Source organism: Poecilia mexicana, unplaced genomic scaffold, assembly GCF_051168715.1.
Source record: "Poecilia mexicana isolate PSO_F unplaced genomic scaffold, ASM5116871v1 scaffold_9, whole genome shotgun sequence".
Taxonomy (NCBI): Eukaryota; Metazoa; Chordata; class Actinopteri; order Cyprinodontiformes; family Poeciliidae; genus Poecilia; species Poecilia mexicana.
In genome coordinates, this window is record NW_028263378.1 from 7,961,024 (window position 1) to 7,987,583 (window position 26,560).

At 38.9% G+C, this 26,560-nt stretch overlaps 1 protein-coding gene across 1 annotated transcript; it reads left to right on the forward strand.

Moving 5' to 3' along the window:
* The first annotated feature begins 1,794 nt into the window (after nt 1–1,794).
* On the forward strand, nt 1,795–26,347 carry gak (cyclin G associated kinase). The gene is made up of 29 exons (XM_015000305.2): nt 1,795–2,159; nt 5,447–5,508; nt 6,460–6,519; nt 8,057–8,171; nt 9,056–9,198; nt 9,298–9,423; nt 10,521–10,610; nt 10,744–10,879; nt 11,009–11,121; nt 12,236–12,314; nt 13,713–13,830; nt 16,733–16,782; nt 16,967–17,115; nt 17,279–17,401; nt 17,861–17,994; nt 18,163–18,357; nt 18,450–18,567; nt 18,694–18,773; nt 18,955–19,148; nt 19,774–19,935; nt 20,149–20,309; nt 20,412–20,664; nt 20,760–20,954; nt 21,706–21,843; nt 21,970–22,056; nt 22,185–22,460; nt 22,560–22,708; nt 23,852–24,028; nt 24,107–26,347. Exons 1-29 carry the CDS (start codon nt 2,018–2,020, stop codon nt 24,206–24,208), a joined length of 3,927 nt encoding a protein of 1,308 aa, XP_014855791.1. The 5' UTR covers nt 1,795–2,017; the 3' UTR covers nt 24,209–26,347.
* Nucleotides 26,348–26,560: the final 213 nt, after the last annotated feature.

Genomic DNA, 26,560 nt, shown 5'->3' on the forward strand with positions numbered 1-26,560 from the left:
GATTCTTCTAATCAAACTGTGGCTCTCTGTACTCTTCTGTGTTTTAGGGTGTCATACACTTAATGAGGAAAACAAGGTTTATTGGGTCTGTTGAGTCCACAACATAACCAAATGCATTAATACATTCATGTAGTTCTTTGTGAGGAGCTTGACTTACTCTTTTAAATCTTTTGGGATGTTTTGGTCATTCTTTGTTGTTGTTGTCAGCACAAATTCAGACTGTACATGGATTTGGGTATTGTATTCATGTTTCTATTTGTCTCTAAGTGCAATTTGAATATGATTTCTAGGTTATAGCCTCTACCTGGCTCGACCGGAGGGACCACATAGGAATAACCAGAATAACTTGTTGACTGAGCCTCATACCACTGCCGTCTCACAAGGACAAACCCTTTCCAATTTGTTGAGAAAAAGAACACAATATGCAAAAAGAAAAGAAATTATTGAAATGCTAAATACAAATGTCTCATATCAATGGAAAAAAATTATTTCATGCTCTCAAGTCTTGAAACAAACTTTGCTCTGATGTCACTGAATGTGTTGCAGTTTATCACATGGATTTGTATGTTAAATAAAAATATACATTTTTAAGAAGATATAGCAGGCAAAATATTTGCATGTCTACCGCTTACAATTTAAGATCTGCCCTTCTTGAATAAAGTAAATATTATAACTAAAGAGTTCTTCACACAGACATACGTTGCTGTAAGGATACCTGCATTTACTAAAAATAAACTAATTCAGACTTACAACAACCCATTGCATGTGTTGACCTGACTTAAACGCCTTTGATGTTGCACTTCAGGTTCCGGCTCTTGGTGTACTCCACCTGTATGTACTCCATAAATAGTACACAACAATACACCATAGTTTATTGTTTGTCTGAGCAATGCTCTATCACACCAGTATCTCAGGTATTCTCTCATCAAGCCCACATTCCTGCATTACAAACCTTTTGACACATACTCAACAGAAGAGTTGTCATTACTTTTTCAATGCTGCCCCCTTGAGGAGACCACGACTTTAGCACATTCCGAAATGGGAGAGTGAGGTTGTACCGTATCCATCCTTTAGATGGCAGCATTGTACATTATATTCTGTGGTACGCACTTCCGATACGTTGAAATCCAAATGGATCCTAAATATATTTAACAGGCAACAGAAAACCAGTCACCCCAACACAGAACTAATTAGAAATAGCAAATCAAAATGTGTCAAATAAAACTTTCTCAAAGTGTGTTTTGATTACTTCCCACAGATTTTTCGAAGGTGTGGCAAAGTCGTTGGATTAACAGTGGATTTTAATTTTGGTTCAATCGGCTGCTCATTGTGGTTTAATCATAATCTTTAACTGAAGTGTACATTATCTCTGATTGATAATAGACTGCAGCACTAAGAGATATCAAGAAAACATCTAAAAACTGTTCCCTGGTAAGAAGAAGTAAAACAATACTGATAAATATTTCGTGAGTGATTAAAATACTAGAAATACATATCTGTGATAGGATATTCAAACACTTAAATATATGTTTCTTATTGAGAACATACCTCAATTAATAAATACATAACTCATTTATTTATTAATTTAATTTTGCGGATCTCCAAAACACCTTTGACTGTCTGATTATTATTATTATTATTATTTTTTTTAATTAGTTTGATCACATTTACGATTTGTAATTTTGTTTGTTTATTTACTAGCTATTAAGATTTTTAATTTAAACGAAGCACCTGATCCCACGCAGGTCCTCGTCAGGTTTTGAAGTCACATGATTGAATCGTGTTTGACGTCATTTTCACTCTTCACGGAAGCAGTCGGCGCCGATATGATGGCTGCTTCGTCAGTTTAGCAGTAGGAAGAGGATGTCTGCATTAGATGAAGGACTTGTATCGCCTAGGTATAACACCTTTCACTAACTGAATAGGCCGCTGGAGAGTGTTTCTTTTGAGCCAGCAGGGATTTCGGAAGCTCATTTCCTGTTCAAGGGGCGGCCTGAAGACGGACGCCGGATAAAAAATGTCCCTGTTTCAGTCGGCACTGGATTTCTTAGCCGGGCCCGGCTCGTCCGGAGGGGCCAGCCGGGACCAGAATGACTTCGTCGGACAAGTCGTTGAGCTCGGTGATATGAAGCTGAGGATAAAACGGGTGATCGCTGAAGGTGAGAACTTGCTCCACAGCCACGAACGTGACTGTCACGGCTTGCAAACAGCCATGCTAGGTAGCTGAAGCTAGCTATCGAGCTAACAACGTCAGTTGAGTTGGTTAGCAAATGGAAGCACCGCGACTCACCTAGCAAACACCAGGAGATCATTTGGTTTCGATCAACTTTGCATTAATTGTTGAAATGTGGATGTCGAAGGAAAACGCATTTTAGTTTGATTTGTTCGTTTTCGTCTCTTGAGTGTCGCTGGATAACTTCGAGTCATGAACCTTGACAGCTATTTACATGTTTTGGCAACACACTTTATGTGTAGATGTGGCAGCAATAAAGTAACACAGATAACACTAGGTTTGGCACGCTTCCTGATTATTAGATTTGCACAAATAACTAAAGCAATTTCCGATATTAGCCGGATTGTCTCGCCTAACCTTAAATGCCGACAGCGACAGTTGGGTTGCATTTGAAACAGGGGTTAAACGCAAAAAAAAAAAAAAAAAAAAAAAAAAAAAAGTCTTGCAAATTTAAGACTTTATTTATCTCTAATATATTTTTTCCGTTTCCCTTAGCACAGGTCCGTTTTATCCCCGTTTTAATATGTACACTTAAGATAGGAGACATGTGGAAGCGTGGAGATAAGTGTGTTTTGATGAAAACAAATGTTTTCTGCAGTCTATAAGGGGGCCTTGCAGTTTCGAAAAGAGGCGTTTTATGAGCATACAATTTTTTTTTCTTACCAGTCTGACCTTTTAAGATTGATAGAAATGTAACAACCTGATATTAACTGCCAATGAGACATGCTCTACAAATACAAATACATACAAACAGCAGTTTGTTAGGTGAATCTTGCCAACTGTTGTTTATAAGCAGTGTTGTATCAATAAAATTAAATGCTGGCCCACATTTAGTTTGTGGAGTTGTCTTCCCCGTTGGTAATATTTCCAAACAGTCATCCATCCATCCATCCATCATCCATCCATCCATCCATCCATTTTCTTTACACCCTGTTGCTGGTGCCTTTCAAACAGTCATATTTGTTATTCTTTGTAAGTGAGGTGAAAGTATTGCAGCCTTTTTCTCCCCAGTCAGCTAAACAAGAGTGTGCAAAACTAGACTGCAGCACTTTCTCTGGCATGTCCTTCATAGGAATGAAGCTGCAATGCAAAGCATGCTGTGGTTTTGAACCCATGCATTTTTAAAAGCTTTGAAATACTTTGATTGCGCCATCTTGCCCATCACCTTCCTGAATGCAGTGCAAATAGATCTAAATACATTGCTTGAATGCATTGGAATGTGCACCTCCCAGTGTGACGCAACTTATTTAATACGTATTAACAAATACGTATTTTTTTTTTTGTTTTTCTTTTTACACAACTATTTGTATCCTCACCTGTAATCTAAGAAGTTAATAGTCTGTTAATCCTTCTCATGCTTTCTCAAGATGAATTGGTCCCAGTTGAATTATAGCAGAATGAAACTAATGTTACTGATAAATGTTGTTGTATGCGTTTATTGCTCATACAACATAGACACCAATAAAACGCTAGGATCAGTCAATGCATCCGACAACAATGCTGTACTAATGTTATCAGACCGTCCAGTGCCTTAACTGAGCCGGTCCTGGACGGCCCATCGCAGGTTAAGCTGGTTGAAGTGGAGATCGTTTTACATTAAAACCCCCCGTCCCCTTTCAGACTCGCGTCCTGCTGTCTGAAAGGTTTCTTTGTTGCTCTGCACCAAGATCTTTGGATCCTTGTACAATAAATGGCTCCAACCAGATGTTTTTTTTTCACCTATACATTTATTTATTTACAAATCTACAAAAGATTTAATGAAATGAATTTCAAAAGATCAGTGAACAGAGAAGTCTTGCAGCTTAAATTGGAAAAAAGGAAAAATAGATGTTCCAAAATTTCTGCCTTCTGTTGTTCAGGCCTGCATTCCCACTGTGATGTTGCTACTTTCATTCCTGCTACTAACAAATTGGGGGGAGAAAAAAAAAAGTCTGTTGCTCTTTGTGCCAACTATCAACTACATTTGGACACATTGTTAGTCCTGAGCTCAGAAATCGAAAGAGCTTGTTTTGTCCTCCTCATGTGAAGGAAGTCTGTGTGACTATCGGGTTACTGGGTTGAATCCCAAACAAGGTCACCGAATCAGGACTGGGATAATGAATCCGTCTTACACACACCTGAGCAGCCATCCTTGGGTAAATAAATCGTTAAAGATTAGAGACGGGCAGCTGTTCCTTTAGTTTTTTTTTTGCTGAGGAACTCAAGGCGGGTTGTTGATTTACTCATCGCTATAGTGACCGTACGCTTCACCTGTTTGGATTATTGAGATTTTTTTTTTTTTTGTCTTCCAGCAGTACACACTTTTACATTTGGAATAGGAATTTAACAGTTGTTATTAAATTAAACAAGTCTAATTATGATGTTTATTAAATTAGATAATTAAAAAAACAAATTTAACAAAAAAAATAATAGTAATTTCAGTTAGAAGTAATTTTTCTGATTTATTCTTGTTTTTTCAATGTAAACTATTGATTTTTGTTGAATCTCATCTGCCTTCCAGCATGCACTAAAATGAATTCAAACACACAATTTTTTCTTGTTGCTGAAGTCTAAATGTCCCACAGACTTATTCCATGCAACACATAATACCATCCTGTCCTGCTGTATCCATTGGCGGCAGACAGATTATAGTTAGTAAAACATAATTCTTTTTGCTGTTTGAATACAGCCTCCAGCTTAGAGCTAACCGCTCGTAACTGAGTTTATTTATTTGTAGCAGGCCTTATCGTAGGCACTTGAGGTTTAAGAAATTAAGCTGGTGCCAGAAAGTTTGCTGTGTTTGTTTTTCAGCGATTTTACTTCGTTTCAATCTAGTCTGGTGCAGCAATTCAGCAATCTACAGATAAGACTGTGGTTGTACCGTTCTAGACTAGACTAGTTTTTGTGGGAGGATCGTTAGCTGAAGTTCTGATCATGAACTGAACTCGATCCACTGTGGAATCAACTGTGTAGAAACACTTTGCTGGATGAGTTTTCTTCTTTGGTCTGTCACCATTTTAACTCTGGGAATAATCCAGTCAGAGCAAGTTAAACTTAAACACATACAGTTTATTTTTGGACATTATTATGTTTGATTGCATCACGCATTATAGTTGCAATACACAAAACATTCCAGATGCAAGTTATTTGCCTATGAATGCCACAATAAAATCTAAATATGCTATTATGTCTATATAGTTTTACTTAATCGTTTTGTTTTGTTTTTCTTTTAAGGTGGATTTGCTTTTGTGTATGAAGCCCAGGACATGAGCGGTGGAAAGGACTATGCTCTGAAGGTAAGACGAGTTACCTTCAGGACTGAATATTTCAAACTGATTTGTTTCTAAGTATTGCTAGCATGTACATAGAAATAATTGTTTGGAATCAGTGATTCTGTAAGGCTCTCACCGGCTGATATTGTCAGCTTTTAAGATCTTCAGTTGTTTATCTGTGGAGATGAGATGATGATCAGCTCCTTAGGAAAAATAACTCACTTTTTAGTCTATATTTTCCTTTCTGTTTCGAACCTTTTCCACTTTTAAATCCCTTGGATATTTAAAAAAAGCTTCACCTGCTTTTCAAGATGTTAAAGAGAGTTGAGTGGTTTAAACTTCTTTTTCATATTATATTCTGTTAAATCTGCGCTGTAGACACTCTTATTGCTCCTCTTTTATGAGAATGTTGAAACTTTCTTTTGAAGTGTTCATATGGGGGGAAAATGTCAAGTTCAAAGTTTTAGCCCACTGCTTGAGCATTTTGCAACACACTTTTTAACACTAATGTCAATACATGTTGTAATGTCTGCTGGAGCAGTGGGAGATTTTGTGGTCGATTTGAAATCAGTGATTTTGTAAATCTCTCAGCGGTTGATCCTGGAAGCTCAAATGATCTTCAGCTGTTTATATCTGGAGCTGTGATGACGTTACGGTGTGTGTGTGAGGATTACGATACACAGCACTGAAGTTAAACAAGTTTTCACTGTTATTTCAAAACAAAGACAAAATTATTGCATAATTGATTTGTTAAAGTTTTTACAGTGTCATCCAGCACTCCTACTCTGGTTAGCATTACTTTATTTGTGTTTTCTCTGTAGATGCAGCAAAACCATGTCTTAGATGTTGGGATTTCAAAAAGATAGTCATATAAAATTATTTTAAAAAAAAAACTTTTCGTCTGCACTTTCTGAAAAGTATCGCTACAAATGATTATTATTATTTATTAATTTTTTTTGCATGTTTTTGTTTCAGAGGCTGCTGTCCAACGAAGAGGAAAAGAACAAGGAAATTATACAGGAAGTCTGCTTCATGGTATGATTGACCATACTCTATTTCTCTTAAGATTACATTGGAAATGTCTGCCTCAGTAGAGAGCAGATGTTGTCATGTGAAAGAGCCAAGTTAAAATCAAACCCACATGTTTGAGGTTTGTGGAACAAACCTTGGGTTTGCAAGCTGGTTGTACAGAATCATCTGCTTATTTTATAGGCAAAGCCAGGCGTTACATTTGCAGTTCAAGAGTCGAATAACAGTATTAATAGTAGTTGGTGGTAAATCTACAGGTGATTTATTTCTTTCTTTCATGTGTGAGGATAAATGGAGGCACAGCTGTGGATATATTTTAAGGCATCAGCTCTCATACAAACTTCCTCATGTGACTTTCTGTAAAAAAAAATCAGAAAGAGAACCTCTCTGAGGACCTCTCCAAATCTGGTCCATCTTTGGGTCTGACTGAATGTGCCATGTTAAAACAACTACAAGTATAAACAGCATGGGAAAGTCCAGCCATCATGCCATTCACAAGACGAGCTCTGTGCCCGAGAGATGAGTGTGTTTTGTGGTGAAATGTGTGTATCAAGTCCAGAACAAAAGGAAACCCTTTGTGAAGCTGCTGGCTGTAGAAGAGTATCCTTCTCCCCAGTGAAACAAATACAGGTCCTTCTAAAAGAATTAGCATATGGTGAGAAAGTTCATTATTTTCCATAATGTAATGATAAAAAAATTAAACTGTCATATATTTTAGATTCATTGCATACCAACTGAAATATTTCAGGTCTTTTATTGTTTTCATACTGATGATTTTGGCATAAAGCTCATGAAAACCCAAAATTCCTATCTCAGAAAATTAGTCTTCAGAGTCATGTCCTGTGGTGTGATGAAATCAGAGCTGTGCGGCCACGCTGACTGCTGTTACATTTGGAGAAATAAAAGAGGGAAGCTTGCATTCTTCAGAGCTCTATCCCAACTGGGTGGTATAGGGAGGGAAGCACAGCAATTTGTGGGGGTGTTTCTTTGAAGTAACATCTTGCAACATCAGCCAGGAAGTTAAATTTCCACCCTGCCAAAGTAGGTGTGAATGGTTGGGATTACAAAGCCCTCATTTCAGATCCATAGATCAATTTTTCTCAGAAATATAAAGGTGTTTGTGAGAAACGGCCTACAGACTTGACTCAGTTACACAAATTCTGTCGAAAATATGGACTAAAATTTTGACAAACTATTGGGATAATCTTATTGATATCGAAAATGTTTGACCACAAATTATACAGATTTAAAAAAAAAAAAAGTCTACCAAAAATTAAGAAACAATTTACAAAGTTCTGAATTTGAAGACCATTAAAATTTAAAACTCCTCCCTGACATTTAACAAAAACCATATATTTGGTGATGCTGACTGACTTAAAACAAGGGAAGTTTAGTCTGATTAGCCTGGAAGAAATAAACTCGTCTCTTTGTACAGTGTGCTTAAAGATTTAGTTTCAACAGTTTAAAAAAGTCAAATCTGAGAGCAGGCCTGACGTCACAGCTCTGTTTATTCTCTGCTCCTTCACCCTCTGGCTTCTTCTAGAAAAAGTTATCAGGTCATCCAAACATGGTTCAGTTCTGCTCAGCTGCATCAATCAGTAAGGAGGAGTCGGACACCGGGCAGGCAGAGTTTCTGATCCTCACCGAGTTGTGTAAAGGTAAATACCGACTCCCACTTCTGCACACAGGCCTTTTCCTAAGTGTTGGTACATCTTCCTCTGTCTGCCTCGTCATGTCGGGCTCCGGGTTACTCATCCATCCAACGTAGTTGTGTTAATTCTGGTGACGCTGCACTTTCTCAGGAACTCAGCAGGAACTGGTGATGAAAGTCTCCCTTTTTTGTGGCTTTTTCATTTCCTGTTCTGCTTCCTTTTCTTGTTACATATGCCCTAGTTTTCATTCAGCAGGTTTTACAACTTTATTAGCCTGCACCTTCCTCTTTAAACAAAGAGTATGCATTAATATTCAGTTGTCTTTTCTAAAAATAAATTTTTCATAAATTTATGAAAAATAAATTTATGCAAAGCAGAGATTTGCGTCCAATATGATTGGGTTAGACATGTACAAAGGAAGTCAAAATAAACTAAATTCGCTGCAATACTTGCATAAAGTCAAATCCTTGTTTACTAAAACGTATCTTTTGCCAAAATAATAAAAAAAGAAAACTGCAACATGTTTGAAATATGCAAAATTATTTTCTGTACTGCATCAAACACAGTGACTGTCTTGTAAGCTATTTTCAATCGGAGTAATCTGCAGACTTACTGTAACTGTAAGTATGTTAAAAAAAAAAAATAGAAAGCACATCAATAAAACACCTTGATTCCACATAGCTCAGATTTTAGTCAAATGCAAAACACTGTGGTAGATTCCTACCCGTTTTCTATTCATTGTGTAAAATAAATCTTGAACGCATTTCCTTCGTTAAACTGCATACATTTTGAGAAAGATTTGAACATTTCTCTGAACCGTTGGTGTTAATAAACGGCTTGGTTTAAAATGGGAAGTTATCATTCATATAAATATGTTTGCTCTGCCTCAGGTCAGCTGGTGGACTTCATAAAGCGCGTCGAGCAGCGAGCTCCCATGTCATGTGACACTGTGCTGAAAATCTTCTACCAGGCGTGTCGAGCCGTGCAGCACATGCACAAACAGAAACCTCCGGTCATCCACAGAGACCTTAAGGTCGGTCGGCTCTGAAGAATGATTCTTTAAACGGGCGTAGAATGATGAGCCTGTCACTGTGCGGTGGAGCTGAATGAGACGGCCTCTGATGTGTTGCAGATTGAGAACCTCTTGATTAGTAACCAGGGCACCATCAAGCTGTGTGACTTTGGCAGCGCCACCACAGTGTCACATTATCCCGACTACAGCTGGTCTGCACAGAAGAGGTCCATGGTGGAGGATGAGGTACACACACACACACACACACACACACTGCTCTAAATAAAAAAGAAACACTGAACCGTTGGATACAAGCAGGAGTTACTGATGTTCTGTTCCTCCTCATTTCCACAACCTGTTCCCGTTTTCTTTTTCTCTTTGAGTTGTCGAAGGTTCTGCTCACATAATGTGACAAAACTGCCCACTGCAGGCACAAATTCCTCAAATTTTTGTTTAATAGAAATCATTTTATGTTTACCAAGTATTGTGCTGCTATCAGGTTGAATCTCATTACTCACTGAACTAGTTTGAATTCTTAAAAACACCACTACATACGTGTGATTTACATTTTTTCTCTTGCAAGTTTTTTTTTTCAATAACGCAACGCAACATAATGAGCAAAATCTCATTTGCACTGGGGTGCACTAATGCAGATTAATGTTTTATTTATTTATTTTATTTTGGCCTCTCCGAAGGAGCATTAATTGATAAATAATAATAACATTATGGGTTAACATGCATTTGTTAATCATGTTAAGCAGCTATGCTTTCCTATTTTTCTTCCCCCAAGAAACAAACAAAAAAAACAAGACAATATATGCAGAACTATATTTTAATAACTTAATGTACCAAAGTGACAGTTTTAATACATGTCTCCTATGTATGTAAAAAAAAACTTAGGTAAAGCCTCCATTTATCTCACTGAATCCAGTTCCATTTACACTGGAACTCTAGTAATGACATCTTGGTGTTAAATAGGAACCAGAAATGTTTGATTGAATTGACCAGAGGAAGCACAGATTGATTACATTAATGCTATTAATACCATAACCACACAGAAACATGCACAGAGACAAGAAATTGTAAATCTAATATTGTCTGCTAATGTTTCCAGACCAATGATGGTAAATATATGTTAGAGCAGACAGCTTGTATGATGGCGTTGTAGATGAAAAATACCTAATGTTATCCTTTTCAGAAGAACACAAGCGATAAGAAAATCTTGGTGAATTGGATAAAAAAGTAGTTTTTACTAATTTATTGGAAAATATCTAAAAACGACATGGCTAGTTTATATATCTTGACTGTATCTGAAATATTTTACTTTTTTTTCCCCTCTGCAGATTACAAGAAACACCACTCCAGCATACAGAACACCAGAGATGATCGATCTGTACTCCAACTTTCCCATCAACGAGAAACAGGACATCTGGGTCAGGACCTGGAAACTCCTTAATTTTTCTCTTTATTTTTTCTTATTTATTTATTTATTTTTTGCTTCACTTTTTTATTTGAAAGTAAATTGAATTCAGAATTTCCACTTTGACCATCTGTTCTCCCATGCAGGCTCTTGGGTGCATCCTCTACCTGTTGTGTTTTAAGCAGCATCCTTTTGAGGACGGAGCCAAACTGCAGATAGTCAATGGAAAATACTCCATCCCACAGAACGATGCCAGATACACTGTGTTTCATGACCTTATACGTATGTGCTGCTACTTGTTTATTCTCAGACTGCGTAATATTTACAGACTATGAATGGTTTTTTTCTTCTTTTTTTTAGTATAATTTTGCCTGCTCTATTTTTATTTTCCCTTTTATTCCTTTTTTCTAGGTTCCATGTTGAAGGTGAACCCTGATGAGAGGCTATCCATTACAGAGTTGGTCAACCAGCTGCAGGAGATCGCAGCCGCTCGTAACGTCAACCCCAAGTCTCCAGTTACAGAAGTGAGTGTTCAAGTAAAAAGCAGATATCAATTAGTGTATTTTTGATCAACCGTCTTGATTGGCTAAGACTGCTCGCCTGTCTGTAAGCCTGAGAGAGTCACACGGCCCCTTCCGCTGTGTGCCTCTCAAATTGCTGATGCGGTTCCTTTTACCAAGTCTCTCATGCAACACACGCACTCTGTGGAGGCACAAAGGAGTCAGTTTGCTCCTTTTCTGGCTTCTTTCTTACTTGCGCCCACAGCTTCAAATAGACACTTGGAGGTTTCCGTGAACTGAATTTTGCCAAAAACATGAAATGATTGTAGTTTGTTTAGTGGCATTGTTGTTGTCCAGACAGAAAACATTTCTAACACTGGCAGCACAGTCGGTTTAAAATTTCAGCTTAATCTTAAGATTTTCAACTCAAATCCTTGTACTTGCTGTGAAAGCTGATTTCAGTTTGAAATCTGCAGGTCTTACTGGGACTCATTCCTCCAACTTTTTGATCTGCAGTAATTCCCTCATTGGTCTTCAGTATCCTCCACTAAATATTTGCTACAAAATAAATTACTTGTTTGGTTTTGGCCAGCAGCAAAGCAATTCACCAGAAGTTCACCTGAATCTTCCTAAATTTTTTGCAAAGACCTGAATCCAGACCAGACTGATGAGTGTGTTCATGGGAGGTGAGGGGGGGTGTCGGTGGATTTGGCGATCGCTGATCTGATTAGGGCTAAGAAACGGTTTCCCTGCTGGACATAAGGAGATTACGATCCTCCTCCACTCTCCGCTGCAGTTCAGTGGAGACATATGGAGCAGCAGACTGAGACGTAGCAGAGAGGAGACAATTAAGGAATGGAGCAGAGATGGAAACGCAGCGCCGTCGACTTGCAGTGAAGAAAGGCGTGAATTCAAACTGCTTGCATTTTTAATTTGCTCAACATCGTTTTGTTGATACTTTTCAAGGGTTCTTATTTTTCATGACATCTTCAACTTTTTCTTCTCATTAAGCAGATTTGGTTGCCAGTTTTGCAGTATTTTTTATTTTAATTTTTTTTACATCTTCATCATTCCTGCAACAATGTTGAGTACGTATTACTGTTGGCGTCCAGTTTATGATGGCTATGAATGTCTGCAGCTGCTGGAGCAGAACGGAGGATTCGGAAACAACGGAGCGCAGCCACCCATGCAGATCCAGAGTGTCCATAACAATGCAGGTAAGTCCGGTTAGTAATGTTGGGATCGCTGAAGATTACGGGTTTTTATGCTTTCACAGACTAGCAGAATATCCCTTAATCTCCAGTGTTGCATGCAAACAAAATGACAGATTACATATCACTTTACAAAGAGGGAGATGTTTAGGAAGCATGGTTATCAAGGCTTTAAGTGATGGTTTCTAGCTTTGTGTCCCAGTATTCCTGGTAATCTACTGAATGTGTTGACGTTTCAGTGCGTCTTCCATGAACCGTGAAAGCTGGCAGCTTTAGCTCAACTTCTTTAAAAGGACATGAACAAAAAACATAGACGAGAGAACAAAATGGATGTTGGAACCTAAGTCAAGATATTAAAATGCGGAACTGGGCATTGTCAGTTTAGTTTTATTTTTCTACATTGAAGCTGGTTGCTGCACGCTGCTGGTCAGCTGGCTGAAAGGAGGCAGCTATACAACAGGGTTAGTAGGAAGTCAGCCATTTGTAAATATTTCCTGTTGCTAAAATAAAGTCATGGTGCAAAAACTGACAACCTGGTTTTACTTAAAATTACATTTGCTAAGCTAAGAGTAGCATTTCTGTTAAGCAGCTGAGAGCAGTTCAGCTACCTCAGCAGATAGCCTGACTAAAAGTGTAGTTATTACCACATTTGTAATAATCTTTGTTATTGTTTTATAGACTGTAGGAATATTTGTTGCTAGACCATGTTTTATGTTTTGTGTAAACAAGGCAATGATGTAAAATTGCTATTTTTACTGAAGGTTTCTCATTCGGAGAAACTCCGACTGACCCAGGCCGACGTGGAACAGTAATGGCTTTTCCCCGTTGTAGTGTAATTACATGTGTTTTAAATCTATACTTATCTTGAATGCTAAAATACATATATTTTTGCCATTAAGTCAGTTCTCAAGTTTGAAAATCTTTTTGATGTTTGCGTTTGAATTGATATAATTAAAACATAAGTAAGGAAAAAATCCCCATGGCAAAAATAATGTTCCCATTTCTCTACAGGAGGAAGTTTGTGAAAATGCAAGCCCTGCTATTCTGTTTTTCTTTGTGTACATTTGCCAAAACTACTGTAATGAGCTTATCCTTTTCAGCAAACACACACACTTACACACACATGCAACCTCCTTGATGCCTAATAAGAGGATTTCTGTGCCATCTGTTGAAAAGCAGAGCGTGTTTGTTCTTTCCTTTGACGATTAGCTCCATCTGCACCTTACTGGAAAAAAAACATCAAGAACCTGAATTATCACAGTATAAAAGCCAACAAATGTGTCCAAGCTGTTTTCTGCCTCTCCTCTTTATTGGACCATTCGGTGCTGTTAAATGGACATGCGCGGCGTTGTCCGTTACTCTACAAATAGCACATCCACTTCTCTTCTTTCCCATGATGCCCAGGAGTGTATGATCCCGATCAAGCAGGAAGTGGCTTCCTGGACATCTTGAAGGGAGGAACGGAGCGCTTCCTGACCAACATTAAAGACACTTCATCTAAAGTCATCCAATCAGTAGCCAGGTAAGGCTCCAACTTTATTGCTATAAGTGTCTTTATATTTTCTATTTGATTATTTATCATGAAAAGCTTTGTATATGTGAACTTTCTTACTTGGCATAACCTGTACAGTTTTTGAACTGTCTGGGATTATATCAATAAAAATATAAATAAAACTATTTTCTGGAGGGGAAAGGGAATTCCAGGCTTTATTCTACATCCCATTGTTTAAAAATGGTATCCATCCATCCATCCATCAGCATCCTTTCATCCATCCCACCACCTACTCAGTCTTCTATGTGCCCACCCATCCATCTATGTTTTATATGTACTTGTTGTATACTCTTTATATACACAGTTAAAACTAGATATTTGCCGACACTGTATATATTTTTTTCTCTTTCTTTCTGACATTAAATAAGCCCAAACATTTCCAGATGTTAGTGCATCATCAACAATGATCATCATGGCCAAACGATCCATTTTAGTTTCATCAGATCACCGGACGCATCGCAGCAGAATTAAGGCATTTGTCTTGTACATTTTCATACCATCACCAGCTCTGGCTTTTTATTTTGCCATTATCCATTTCCTAAACGGTCTTATCCCTGGAGGGTTGAGATGGAGGCTGGTGCCTATCTCCAGCGCTCATCATTTGTTTATTTTGCATCTGACGTAATGACTTCTTCCTTCCTGAGTGGCTCTCCATGTAGGGAAGGAACATTTAGTCGCTCAGCTGTCCAAATTTTTGTTATCATATTTCGGATTGACAAAAAAGCAAATGGCTAAATTTCACTGTTGTTGCACAGCTTTGATCCCTCTTTCAGTTATTTTTTTCCTCATCTGTTTGATCCATTCGTGTGGTTGTTTTTGTTTATTTTTATTTTATGTTGTTTCTTTTCTCTGTCCCAATCCCTCATGGTTCCACTTTGTGTACATCTCCTAGCAACCCGAGGTAAATATGGCTCGGTGAAGTTTGTCATCTCATGCGTTGCCGTCTGTGTCCCATAGCATGTGTTTGATCTAGAGGATAAAACCTTTTACTAAAGCTTCTGCTGTTCTGTGTTCATCATCACAGCTTCACGATCCTAACATCACACACTCAATAATTCAGCTGAGTGTTGCCGAACAGACGGGTATTAATTTGGGGTGAAATAAAAATATATTTCAGCCATCTGCACTCTTTGTGATAAGATGTTGTTGCTAGATTAATTAAAATTTCTTTGCTGTAACTTAGAGTGTTTACCTTATGGTATTTTTAAAACCCAACGTTTTCTTGTTGTTGCATCAATACTCACCATTCACCCATTTATAGTTTTTGTAAAAGAGGGAGCTTTGTTTTATAATAAGATATTAAACCATCATTTAATTTTTTATTTTTTTTCCTGCCTTCCCACTCTGAGCATTTAATTGCTGATATGATGAAGCACCGCTGTGTAAGAGCAGCTGGTGTAAACCAGATTTTACTATTACTCTTAGGTTGACAAACTGTTGTTAATGCAGCTAGTTTTATTAAAACAGCATTTATGTCTGTACAATTTTAGAATAATGCAAGCCCTTACCATAACTGAGATTTCCAAAAGGTTACCGTTTCCAAATCCAGCTTTTCCCAGAAGTTAAAAGCTCAAAATGACAAAACATGGCAGCCTTACTGTACTCTGTTCAACCTTCCTGAACAAGTTTAGTTTTAAAGCTTCACTGATACTGAACGTGACTCACTTTGAGCCTCTTCCTTGCAACGACAACTTCTTTGTTGTCAGCGTGACCTTGTAATTCTTAGATGTGGTGTGTTCACTGTTTGAAAAAAGATTGGAATTTTGAGTTTCCAAATGGCCAGTGACCAGCCAGAGCCAGTCGAGATGAGTGATCTGATATTGAGCATCTATTGACTTCACCAGGCAGTTTCTGCCGTGTCATCAGTTTTTCAGGCTTGTGATCAAACCAGAGTTTATTATTGAGGATAACTAATTGCTAACATAATTAGTTTTTACAATACAATGCCAATGCTACATTGTTGTCTGTCTCTACAGCAGCTGAAGGACAGAAAAGTCTTTGAGTTGGCATTCAGAAGGAACTATGAAAGTGAGGACAAGTTTTCAATGAAAGAAGAAAGTCAGGATATAACCAGACATCTGACTGATGGAAAAGAAAGTTAAAATATAGTGAAACTAGTAATGAGCAAGAGGACCATCTGTCATTAATAGTTTATCAAATGTAATAAAAAATTTTTTTATTGCATTCCATTTTCACGTAACCTCCCAGTTCTGTTCCCTTAAAAAACCTTTAAAGGTGTTTCCTCTTTTTAAAGAGTGATTTAACTCAGAGTGTCCACACATCTTTCATTGGAACGGTTGGTTACAAATGAATGAGCAAATATATAAACTGTAATAATGAGCTTTTCAACACTCCACTGCTTGCAGAGCAGCGTTTTCACCTTTCACGTGTCTTTAACCAGCATCCCGCTGTGCGTCCTGATGCCATCCCATAATATTTACTTTAGCTGGAGTTGATGGCTTTGGTACTTTTGCTTTCCGAACCATGATGCATTGCTTGTAATATGCTGCAGTGTGTTTGTACACGCTGTAAGAGTGTCTTAAAGCCTGGTGTGTCGTATAACAAAAACACTTACTCTGTTTGTGGTATTGGGTGTTTAGGCAAATGTTTGCGGTGCCTGGAAAAGGAAGGAGGAACGTACCAATCAAACTGCTTTCATATGTTAGAAGCCATTAGAAACCAGAGTGAAACCAGAATGTTACAAAAGAATTGTCTCCATTTCTTGATTTTTTTTTTATTTGTTAGTCTTTAGGTTACCTACTAATTGCTTGTGTTTTTACCAGGCATTAGTCAAGCAACTTTTTCTTTAATTGCTTGAATGTGTCCCTCCAGATGCTCTGCCTCTTTTTTAAGTCTGCTTTTTGTTTTTCAGCTATGCCAAAGGAGACCTGGATATTTCTTACATCACCTCCAGAATAGCAGGTAGATCAAGTTTCTGCCATAAAATCATTTTTTCCAAGTTCTTTTGTTGTTCTTATGGAAGCGATTCTGTTGTTTAAGTAAATGTGATTAAGTTGAAGTGAACACACATTGTAGTGTCTCATGTTAAGGCAAGTAAACCTTTATTTTTGGGGTTACTGATCAGTTTGTGTGTGTGTGTGTGTAGTGATGTCTTTTCCAGCGGAAGGGGTGGAGTCTGCGATAAAGAACAACATTGAAGACGTTCGTCTGTTTCTGGATTCACGTCACGCCGGCCACTACGCTGTGTACAACCTGTCTAGACGATCCTACAGGCCATCACGGTTCCACAACAGGGTAAGAAGAGCATGTTTGTGGATATGATCCTACATGATTGGTGCAGGGTAATGAGATGCAGCTGATTTCTTCAGCCAGTAGAACTGCATCTAAAAACTTCATCGTCTACATCAACATTTTCTGCATCGTCTCTACATCATCTCTCTTTGTCCCTTGTGTCCAGGTTTCGGAGTGTAACTGGCAGGTGCGCCGGGCTCCCAACCTCCGCAGTCTCTACAGCGTCTGCAAGAACATGCATGTGTGGCTCAAACAGGACCAGAGGAACATCTGCATAGTCCACTGTCTGGTGGGTAAGCCAGTCCTCCAGTCATGCTCAAAAATGGAGGAGATCATTTTATAGGTTAATAAATGAAACTATAATTTATAAGATTATGTACACATTGATTATTTGTGTTTGTGCGTAACTGCATCCTAAAAACGTACTGCTCATAAATTTATCAGTTAATTATAAAATCGCTTTAGTTGTTACAGCTTAGGTACATGTTTGTGCAAACCCAAAATACATTTCTGGTGTTGAACGTCCTTCGACTTTGCACAAAGCAGCTGAAGACCGATCAGTGAGCATTTCTGATTCAGTCATTAATTATGTGTACCGTCTTCTTTACCTTTCGTCAGCATCAACCCCAACCCTGTTTGAGACGAAACATGCTAAGTGTGTGATTGATCTGCATTACTAGTAAAACTGCTGTCAGCTGCTGTTCTTTTAATTGTTTGGATCGTTTGTTTTTGTTTTTTTTCTGTGTAGGACGGCCGAGCGGCATCAGCAGTGGCAGTTTGCTCTTTCCTGTGTTTCTGTCGCCTCTTCACTACAGCTGAGGCTGCTGTCTACATGTTCTCTATGAAACGCTGCCCGCCTGGCATATCTCCCTCACACAAAAGGTACGAAACCCAGCGTGCAGAAAATGTTGCATTGGTTTGTTGGTTTCCTCTCAAATTGTGAAATTTATCTAGGTTGATTTTTTTTATTTTTTTTTTATATACCGACATTTTTAAAAATCTTTTTCACAAAATAATGGAGTGCTCTTGAATGTTGCTTTCCGGTTTTAGGTACATAGAGTATATGTGCGACATGATGGCAGAGGAGCCCATAATCCCTCACAGCAAGCCTGTAGTTATTCACTCTATCGTCATGACACCGGTGCCGTTGTTCAACAAGCAGCGCAACGGGTGCAGGCCGTTCTGCGAAGTCTACGTCGGAGACGAGAGGGTCCTCACCACTTCGCTGGAGTACGACAGGATGAAGTATGATTGACCTGTAATGCTTTTTGCTGTTTAACCAATATAAAGTGGCATAGCTCTTTTATTCAGTTATTCTCTCTCACCCTGTCTCCAAGGGATTTTAAGATGGAAGATGGCAGAGCAGAGATTCCCCTCAATGTTACAGTTCAAGGAGATGTACTTGTGGTGATCTATCATGCTAGATCTACACTGGGTGGGCGTCTCCAGGCAAAGGTACAGGCACAAATGAGTGTTACCAGGATTTTGGCTTTCATTTTATCAATACTTTCATATCTAATATATATAAAAAAACTGTTCTGCCCAAAAGACTGACTTTCTGATGTCAAAAATCTTTTCCAGATGGCATCAATGAAAATGTTTCAGATCCAGTTTCACACAGGCTTTATCCCAAGAAACGCAACTACTGTCAAGTTTGCTAAGTATGTCCACTGTTTGCTAATTAATATCAGTACAAACTGGAATATTGTTACTCAAATGATACTGACTTTTTACTATTTACATTAGAGCTAAAACTCAAGGGTGTTAGTTTTTTTTTTTTTTTTTTTCTGTAACTTTTTCCTCCACGTGTTTGTTTTTATTTTTATTTATTTTTTCTGTCAGGTATGATTTGGACGCCTGTGACATCCAGGAGAAATACCCAGACTTGTTCCAGGTTAATCTGGACATTGAGGTGGAACCCAGAGACAGACCCAGCAACAAGTCCCCTCCATGGGACAGCTTCCAGACCAAGGGCCTCAACCCCAAAATACTCTTCTCGTCTCGTGATGAGCAGCAGGAAATCCTCAGCAAGTTTGGTAGGTTCTGGATTTGATTTACTTAACGTAGCTTCTGTAGAGCCTTTAAAAATAATAAGATACCTTTGACAATAGTTTTGTCCCTTACAACCTCAGACTTTATTGTAACAGAGCAACACAAAAGATCATATGATTCAGAAGTTCAGAACGCTTTGTTTTGGTAATATTATATTATTGGATTTTGAGATCTCATTTTTTTCATAAGCAAATAATCATCAAAAAATATAAGAAATGAAGCCTTGAAATAATTATCTCAGAATAATGAATCTAAGTTAATCAGACTTTCACCTTTTGAAAAGTAAAAAAAAATTGAACTTTTTCCATTATAATTCATTTAGATGTAACTGTTTTTTTTGTCTGCAAAGTGAAAACTTCTCAGTGTGTTTAAATAGTGTCGCCTTTTGCTTGTTCTTCATGCATATTATAACCTATTAGTATCTGCTTAGCAGGACAATAAAATGTTTTTTTTATTTTTTATTTTTTTATTGGATTTTCAACCATTTTTGTTCCAGTAAAAGTACAGATGAAACTCTGGTATAGTGTGAAGTGAAGCACAGAATTATCCGTGCAAGCCTTCCACTAGAACCAGTTTAATCTCTATAAACTGGGTGTGTGACCACCACAGGTAAGCCTGAGCTTCCCCGTCAGCCTGGTTCCTCTGCGTTTTATGAGTCGGAGTCGCCTCCACCGGCTCAGACCCCAGATGGCGCCAACGCAACCGAGTCAGAATCTTCTGTGGGCAACGACGCCAACTCTAGCAACTTCTTCCAGACACTAGATTGGGAAGGTAAATTTACTCTTTTATATTTCGCTGAAGTTGAAACGTGAATATTTTCAGTTTTTTTTTTCTTTTTTCAAAGAGGGAAAAGCCTCTGATTTTTGTTTCCTGTCTTATGCTGCGAACCACTTCAAACACCGAACTTTTTCCATGAATTAAAAGTATTTTGATACTTCAAACTTTTTTTTTTAATTTGCTCTCATTTCTTCCTTGTGCACTCAGACACTCAGAGCCCTCATGATGCCACAGACAGCATAGGAGGAGGATCCATGAACGACCAGGAGGATCTGAGTGATCAGTCAGAGGGGGAGTCTTACTCCGCTCCCAGTGGGGAAGGTTTATCCCATGACCTCAGTGAACAACTGTTCGATGCCGATTTCCAGGTGGACTACTTACTTTGCTAAAATAACACTGAAGGCTTCATTTTAATGTGCTCTGACAGTGCTGTCAAAGATCCAACGATTTAATTTCCTCCTTCCCGCCAGAACCCCCCTCCAGCACCCGAGGACTCTGCTCTAAGCGACACCGCTGACCTCCTGGGGTTGAACTCTGACCCCGAGCCCCCTGCCTCATCTGCGGTTTCCTCTGGTGCTTCTAACCAGGGCGGACTGAAAGCCGCCTCCAGCAACAGCGATCTCCTCAATGACTTGTTTGCACCCCCTGCTGGTCAGACAGGAGCAGTGCAGGAAGATCTGTTCTTTAGCGAGCCAACCAGTGGAGCCACACCTGATGCAAAACGTGAGGAGTGGGAGTTTGTAATGCTGGATGCATTATTCCAGAAACGCTCTCTTTAACTTCAATGTGATGTTCATCCGATCATGAATGTTTTGCAGCCATGGGCGACCTGTTTGATCCGTTCGGGATGGGGTCCGGCTCTGGCGTTGGTTCCAGCGTGGGCTCTTCTCGCCAAGCCTCCGGGCCCGACCTGTTTGGAGACTTGTTGGGCTCTGACAGTTCAGCGACCAGCGGGTTCAGTTCTGCTCACAGTACCACCACCCCTGCATCTAACACCAGCCTCTTCAACCTCAGTGAGTTCACAATCTTCATACCGCTTTAACTTTTTCACATTTTGTCACGTTACAGGCTCAAACGTCAGCATTCTAGTGAGGTTTTCAGTGATGGGCCAAGACTAAGATAGTGCATAACTACCAGAATATCTTTGGTAGAGATCCACCAGACCTGTGGATCTCTGCAGCCCTCAAAGTTGGCATGGGCCTGCTTCTGTTTAATGAACTCCTTCCCACAGCGTGGATCTTTTTATTTTTGTTTTATCAGGCAGTTTTTGTAAAAAAGTTAAGCCCTCTATTTTCTTTTGATTTCGTAATTTGGTGCCTCAGTATCAGTCGGTGACATAAAACCCCCCATACAATTTGTGTTCAAGAATTATCAATAGTTGTTCAAAATGGGGGTGGATTAGAATTTTATTGTAATTTTGTGCTACTATTGCAAAAACAATGTAAACGATCATAAAAAAAGCAAACTACTTATTACTTCATCACTAAGTAACATTATGACTGTGACTGCATGGCACAGCATTCATCGTGCCTCAAACAGGCTCCTTCAGGACACCATTTAACTGCACATAGTAACTAAAAATAATTATATTCTCAAATATACTGAAATATTTGATGCTCTCGTGAAACAAAAAAGTGGATGAAATAGTACAAATCACACATCAGTCAGTCTTTTGAACATTAAAATTGATCAAGTCAACAAAATCAATGAAACTTCCTGCTACATCTTGGTGCGGTAGTAATTAGGGGCACCTGGTCTTCACAGATAAGCTCGTGAAAGACGGCCCTAAGATGACGTCCTCAGCCAGCCAACCAGACCTGCTGGGCGGGTGGGACAGCTGGGCGGCTAAGACCACACCTGGCATCACCACCAGCACAAGCAAACCCAGTTATACCAACACAGGTGGGTAGAGGAATATTACTTAGCAAATTGTACGATGCTTGTGGTGTTTGTTTTTTATTGGCATATCAGGTTTGTTAATGGCTTTACCACATGTGAGTCTGACTCGTATTCCAACTGTAATTGCAGCTTCTGGTGTGTCGTCCATGTCGAAGGCCAAGTCTCAGACCTTTGATCCTTTTGCTGACCTTGGATCCCTGGGCTCCAATTTACCAGGCGAGTTTTTGCTTTTTACAGTGTTGCATGGTTGATTTAACAAGCAGTGACCCTAACATGTGGAAAAACATCAACTTGAATCTCTTCACTTCCCAAAGTAAGCGTGATATTTATTCTTTTTCTTGCAGGCTCTGCAAGTAGTAACTTTTCAGGGGCTTCATTCAGCACAAAGACTCCGTCTTCCTCCACCCCTTCCTCTGCGAAGCCTCAAGCACAAGCCTGGCAGTCGGGAAGACCGGCCACAGCGCAGACCAAACCGTGGATGTCTGGACCTGGATCAACACCGAAAGCATCTTCAGTATCTCAGCCTGCAAGCACACAGTCCTCTAAGCCCAACTACAACCTCAACTTCACTAGTGTCATTGGTGGGAGGGAGGAAAGAGGGGTTCGCGGGCCTGGATTTGGTAAGAGAAGCCCGAGGAAAGGATTTGAGGCTTTTCTGCTACAGAAATGCTTCTCATTGATAAGTTTCAGATTAATCGGTGGTGTTGTTTTTACCGTAGGCCCCAAACCAAAGGTGAAAGAGGATGATTTTGAGGAGCTTCTGTCCACTCAGGGTTTTGCTTCCAAGCCTGATAAAAAGGGACCAAGAACCATCGCTGAAATGAGGAAGCAAGAGATAGCGAAAGACATGGATCCCCTGAAGTTGCAGGTAAGCTGAATGTAATACATGTGCAACTCAAAAACACTGTATATGTTCACAAGATTATTTATATTCCCTGAACTTGTTCACAAGTTTTTCAAATTACAGCCAATCCCTACATGTGTTTAAAGTGACTGCATTATATAAAATTGTATTTTTTGAGCATAACATCATGTTTTAATGTTGTGCCCTCATCAAAAACATTCCTGGAGTTTTGCTTTGATTCTTCCATGCTGGTTTGAGAAATCCTTGAATTCCTGTGGCAGCCATTCTGCTCTCACCGGGCGCCGCCTTCCACGCAGCTCCTTCAGACTAGCAGCAGCAGCATTTAGCAAACACTTGGTCAAATTGCACACATGCAGAGCTTATTGTATGAACTATTTCTCAGTCCAATGAACTAAAGAACTTATGAAAATAGCTGAACGGAGAACTGATGTTGAGATGACGTGTTGAAGGTGGCGTGTCGAAAAGAAGGAGCTTCTTAAAGAGACAAACGTCCAATTTTAAGTCAAATTTCTTTTAAATTATTTTATATATACAGTAGCTTAATAACAACTGATGGTAGCAGTTACTTGACTTTGTTATGAAATGGCACTACTTGCCTGGAAAACGCTGCCCCTTTAAGTGGGGTCTTTATGTTTAAAGGTCAACAAAAGATGGTGCATAGCTGCATAGTGAGACACTTTTTCAACATCTTTTGCAAATGAAAATCTGTAAATATTGAGAAGTTTTTAATTGGCTCTCCTGAATCTATAATTTTCTGTCTTTTGCAGTACATCTCTGCAGCCTTTACACATCTAAAAAATAATTGTTTTTCCATTCCTCTGTGCAAAGTAGCTCCAATTCAGTCAGATTAGATGGACATAGTCTGAGCAGCACGTCTTTAATTCTACCTTTTACTACTTGGTTCAATTCAAGTGCGGACTTTGACTTGACCATTCAATCTTTTATCTGCATAGAGACCAGATTTATGTAGTGCACATAACAGCTGTCCATCTCTGTTCCTCTTACAATGCTCTTTTTTTCCCTGCCTGTCCGTTCAGGCCGTGTGTTTTTACACTTCAGTTATTTAATTTTAATTTTTTCCCCGAACGCTTTTTGTTCTCTAGCAAACCTCTGAATTATTGATGTCATTTATTTTCCACTTTCCAGATTTTGGAATGGATCGAAGGGAAGGAGCGAAACATCAGAGCGCTGCTTTCAACTCTGCATACAGTGTTGTGGGAGGGGGAAACGCGCTGGAAGCCCGTGGGCATGGCTGACCTCGTGACCCCTGACCAGGTCAAGAAATTCTACAGGAAGGCAGTGTTGGTCGTCCATCCAGATAAGGTACAGCTTCAAAATCCTGCACATGTTGCAGTGTGGCGCTCAGACCTTCAGTGATTAACGCCGCCTCTGTCCACGCAGGCCACCGGTCAGCCGTACGAACAGTACGCCAAGATGATCTTCATGGAACTGAATGACGCCTGGTCAGAGTTTGAGAACCAGGGATCCAAAGCTCTTTTCTGAAACACCGGCCTGGACCACTACTAAACCAGACCAGACGTGCACTGGGCTGGATTTGGCCCAACCAAACGAGGGTTTGACTGGGCCAGATTGGACAGGGCTGTGCCCACATTGGGCCTTAAAGGGTGCCGAGCCTCTGAGAGGTGTCCTCTCTACAATTCTCCTTCTTCCTCCTTTACTTTCTTGTGTTTCTACAGCTGCAAGAAAAGACCTTCTTGCCTCACTGTAATGGAAATACTTCTAATTCTTGTTCTTGCACAGAGGGTTTAATAAACATTGAGATGGTTTGTAAACTCACTGCCTACCTGTCTGACTGCCTGAGTGGTGCTGCAAACGTTGGGAGGAGGGAATTACTGACAATTGGGCCAAAAACTAAAGATGTCGTTTAATTTGGGGGATCGACACTGAGAAAAATATGAGCTATTTTGGTTATTGGTGGTACTAATTTTCCTTTGTGCTTTGCACGTTTGCAGCCAGTCTTGTAGTTTACTGGCAAATAAAAGTGATTATGGCTGTAAATTGTTAAGCATGGCAGCCGACTTGAAAGTTTGCAAAATGCCATTCGTGATGTTGAGACTTGCTTCTTCAAAAAAAAAAAAAAAAATGCAAACATTTCCGAACAGAAATTGATAGAGATGACCGAGAAATACCTTATGAATACCTTTGCTGCTCTGTTATGGGTCACAACTTGAATTTTCTCGAGCCAGTAAGTCAAGACAATTTACCTGCTGAACACTACTTGTGCTGCTTTATACCTGTTATTGCTGCAGCAGATCAAAGTTAAAAATAATAATGATAATAATAAAGAAAATGCAGCCCTCAAACTTGTTTTGGAGTTCCTGCATTAATCCAGTCAGGCAGTCTTTTTTGTTTTTTTTTTAAGTGCTCTTCGACTTCCACCTTCTCAGTGTACACTGTGTAGCAAACTGCATGCTAATCTCCATCAAACCTCTAAGCAACAGCAGGTGGATGTCTTCGATTCCTAACCAGGGATGTTTGAATGAGCAGTTTTCTTCATTGAAGTGCTTTTTTTTTTTTTTCTTGTAGCAGCGACAGGAAAGATGCTACCAGCGTGATTGTACCTGGTGACAGACCCCTCAGTCCATAATTTTAAGCTCTTCTGTGATCATCAATCCCGTTTTTGTCATTCACGCTCCACACCCGTCTTTAACACACAGTTTACAGAAAACTAGAGTTCAGAAAATTGAAGGATTGAGAAGAAAATGTGATGGTCTACTCTGGTTTTATAGGGTGGGGTGTTTGTTTTCTCACTCTTTGTATTACACTGTTTATTAGTTAAAATATCCTTTCCTTTGTAAATATAAGAATATTATCATCCATCAAGTGGCTTTGTAAAGATTCCAGCTGGGGGTTTATCTTGATACGCCTCAGGCTGGACTGCGTGAATGTGTTTTTTTTTTGTGTGTGTGCTGACAAATAATGCAGCTTTACAGGGCATCGTGCTCTTTTGCTGATTATCACTTTTTTTTTTCTTTAAAAAAAAATTTTCTGAAATCTTTCCAACTATTTTTCCATTCACATTTTACCTCATGGACCAATCAAATCTCCTCTTTTTCTTATTTATTATAGTGTTTTGTGAAAGCGTTTGGGGGAAGATGTATTCATAATACATAATAATGGCACAAGTGGGAAAATTCAAATGAATGGAAAGTTTTGAACTCAAATGGGACAGTGCGCCGCTGTTTTCATTCCAAAGCATCACATGTTAATATGAATGTGCTTTTATACATGTATATCCTGTCTGTTATTTCTCTAGATCTGTAACTCTATACGTTTTGGGTATTCAGTCCTTTTATGTCACAAATACATTTTCCCCTTTAAATTCAAAGGTCTAAGTGTTGCTTCCGTTTTGTTTCTAATATTTTGTAAAAAGAAAATGGAGGAAAAAAAAATCCCCAAACAAAGGGCCTGCAAACTTAAATAAAAAAAAAAAAACTGAGGCTTGAAATTCAGTTTTTTTGTTGTTGTTTTGACACTCTGAAAACATAAAGCTGAAAAATGGCAAAAAAAAAAAAAAAACACTCACTGGCAGTGTTTATTGTACCAAATTACATCATGCTAATATGAATGTAAATTTAAATGTAAAAAGAGGAAATAAAAAGAAAATCTTTTGATCTGGGACATTTATGCTTTGTGTCTTTGTTTTAATGAAAATATGTCTTCAAATTCACACCCCACATTTTTATTTAAATAAAATATGTCAAAATCTGTAAACCAGTTGCCGGGTAACAATGACGCATCAGTGTAATTATCTTTTCTTAAGATAAGTAAAGAGTTTTTTTTTTTGGTGGGGAGAAGGTTTGGGGACAGTAGTCACCAAATATCGGTATCTTA

Coding starts and splice junctions, on each gene's coding strand:
- gak (XM_015000305.2), top strand. CDS start 2,018: ATGTCCCTGTTTCAGTCGGCACTGGATTTCTTAGCCGGGCCCGGCTCG. Junction 18,774..18,954: donor ACTACTGTCAAGTTTGCTAA/GTATGTCCACTG, acceptor TTTTTCTGTCAG/GTATGATTTGGACGCCTGTG. Junction 20,310..20,411: donor TGTTCGATGCCGATTTCCAG/GTGGACTACTTA, acceptor CCTTCCCGCCAG/AACCCCCCTCCAGCACCCGA.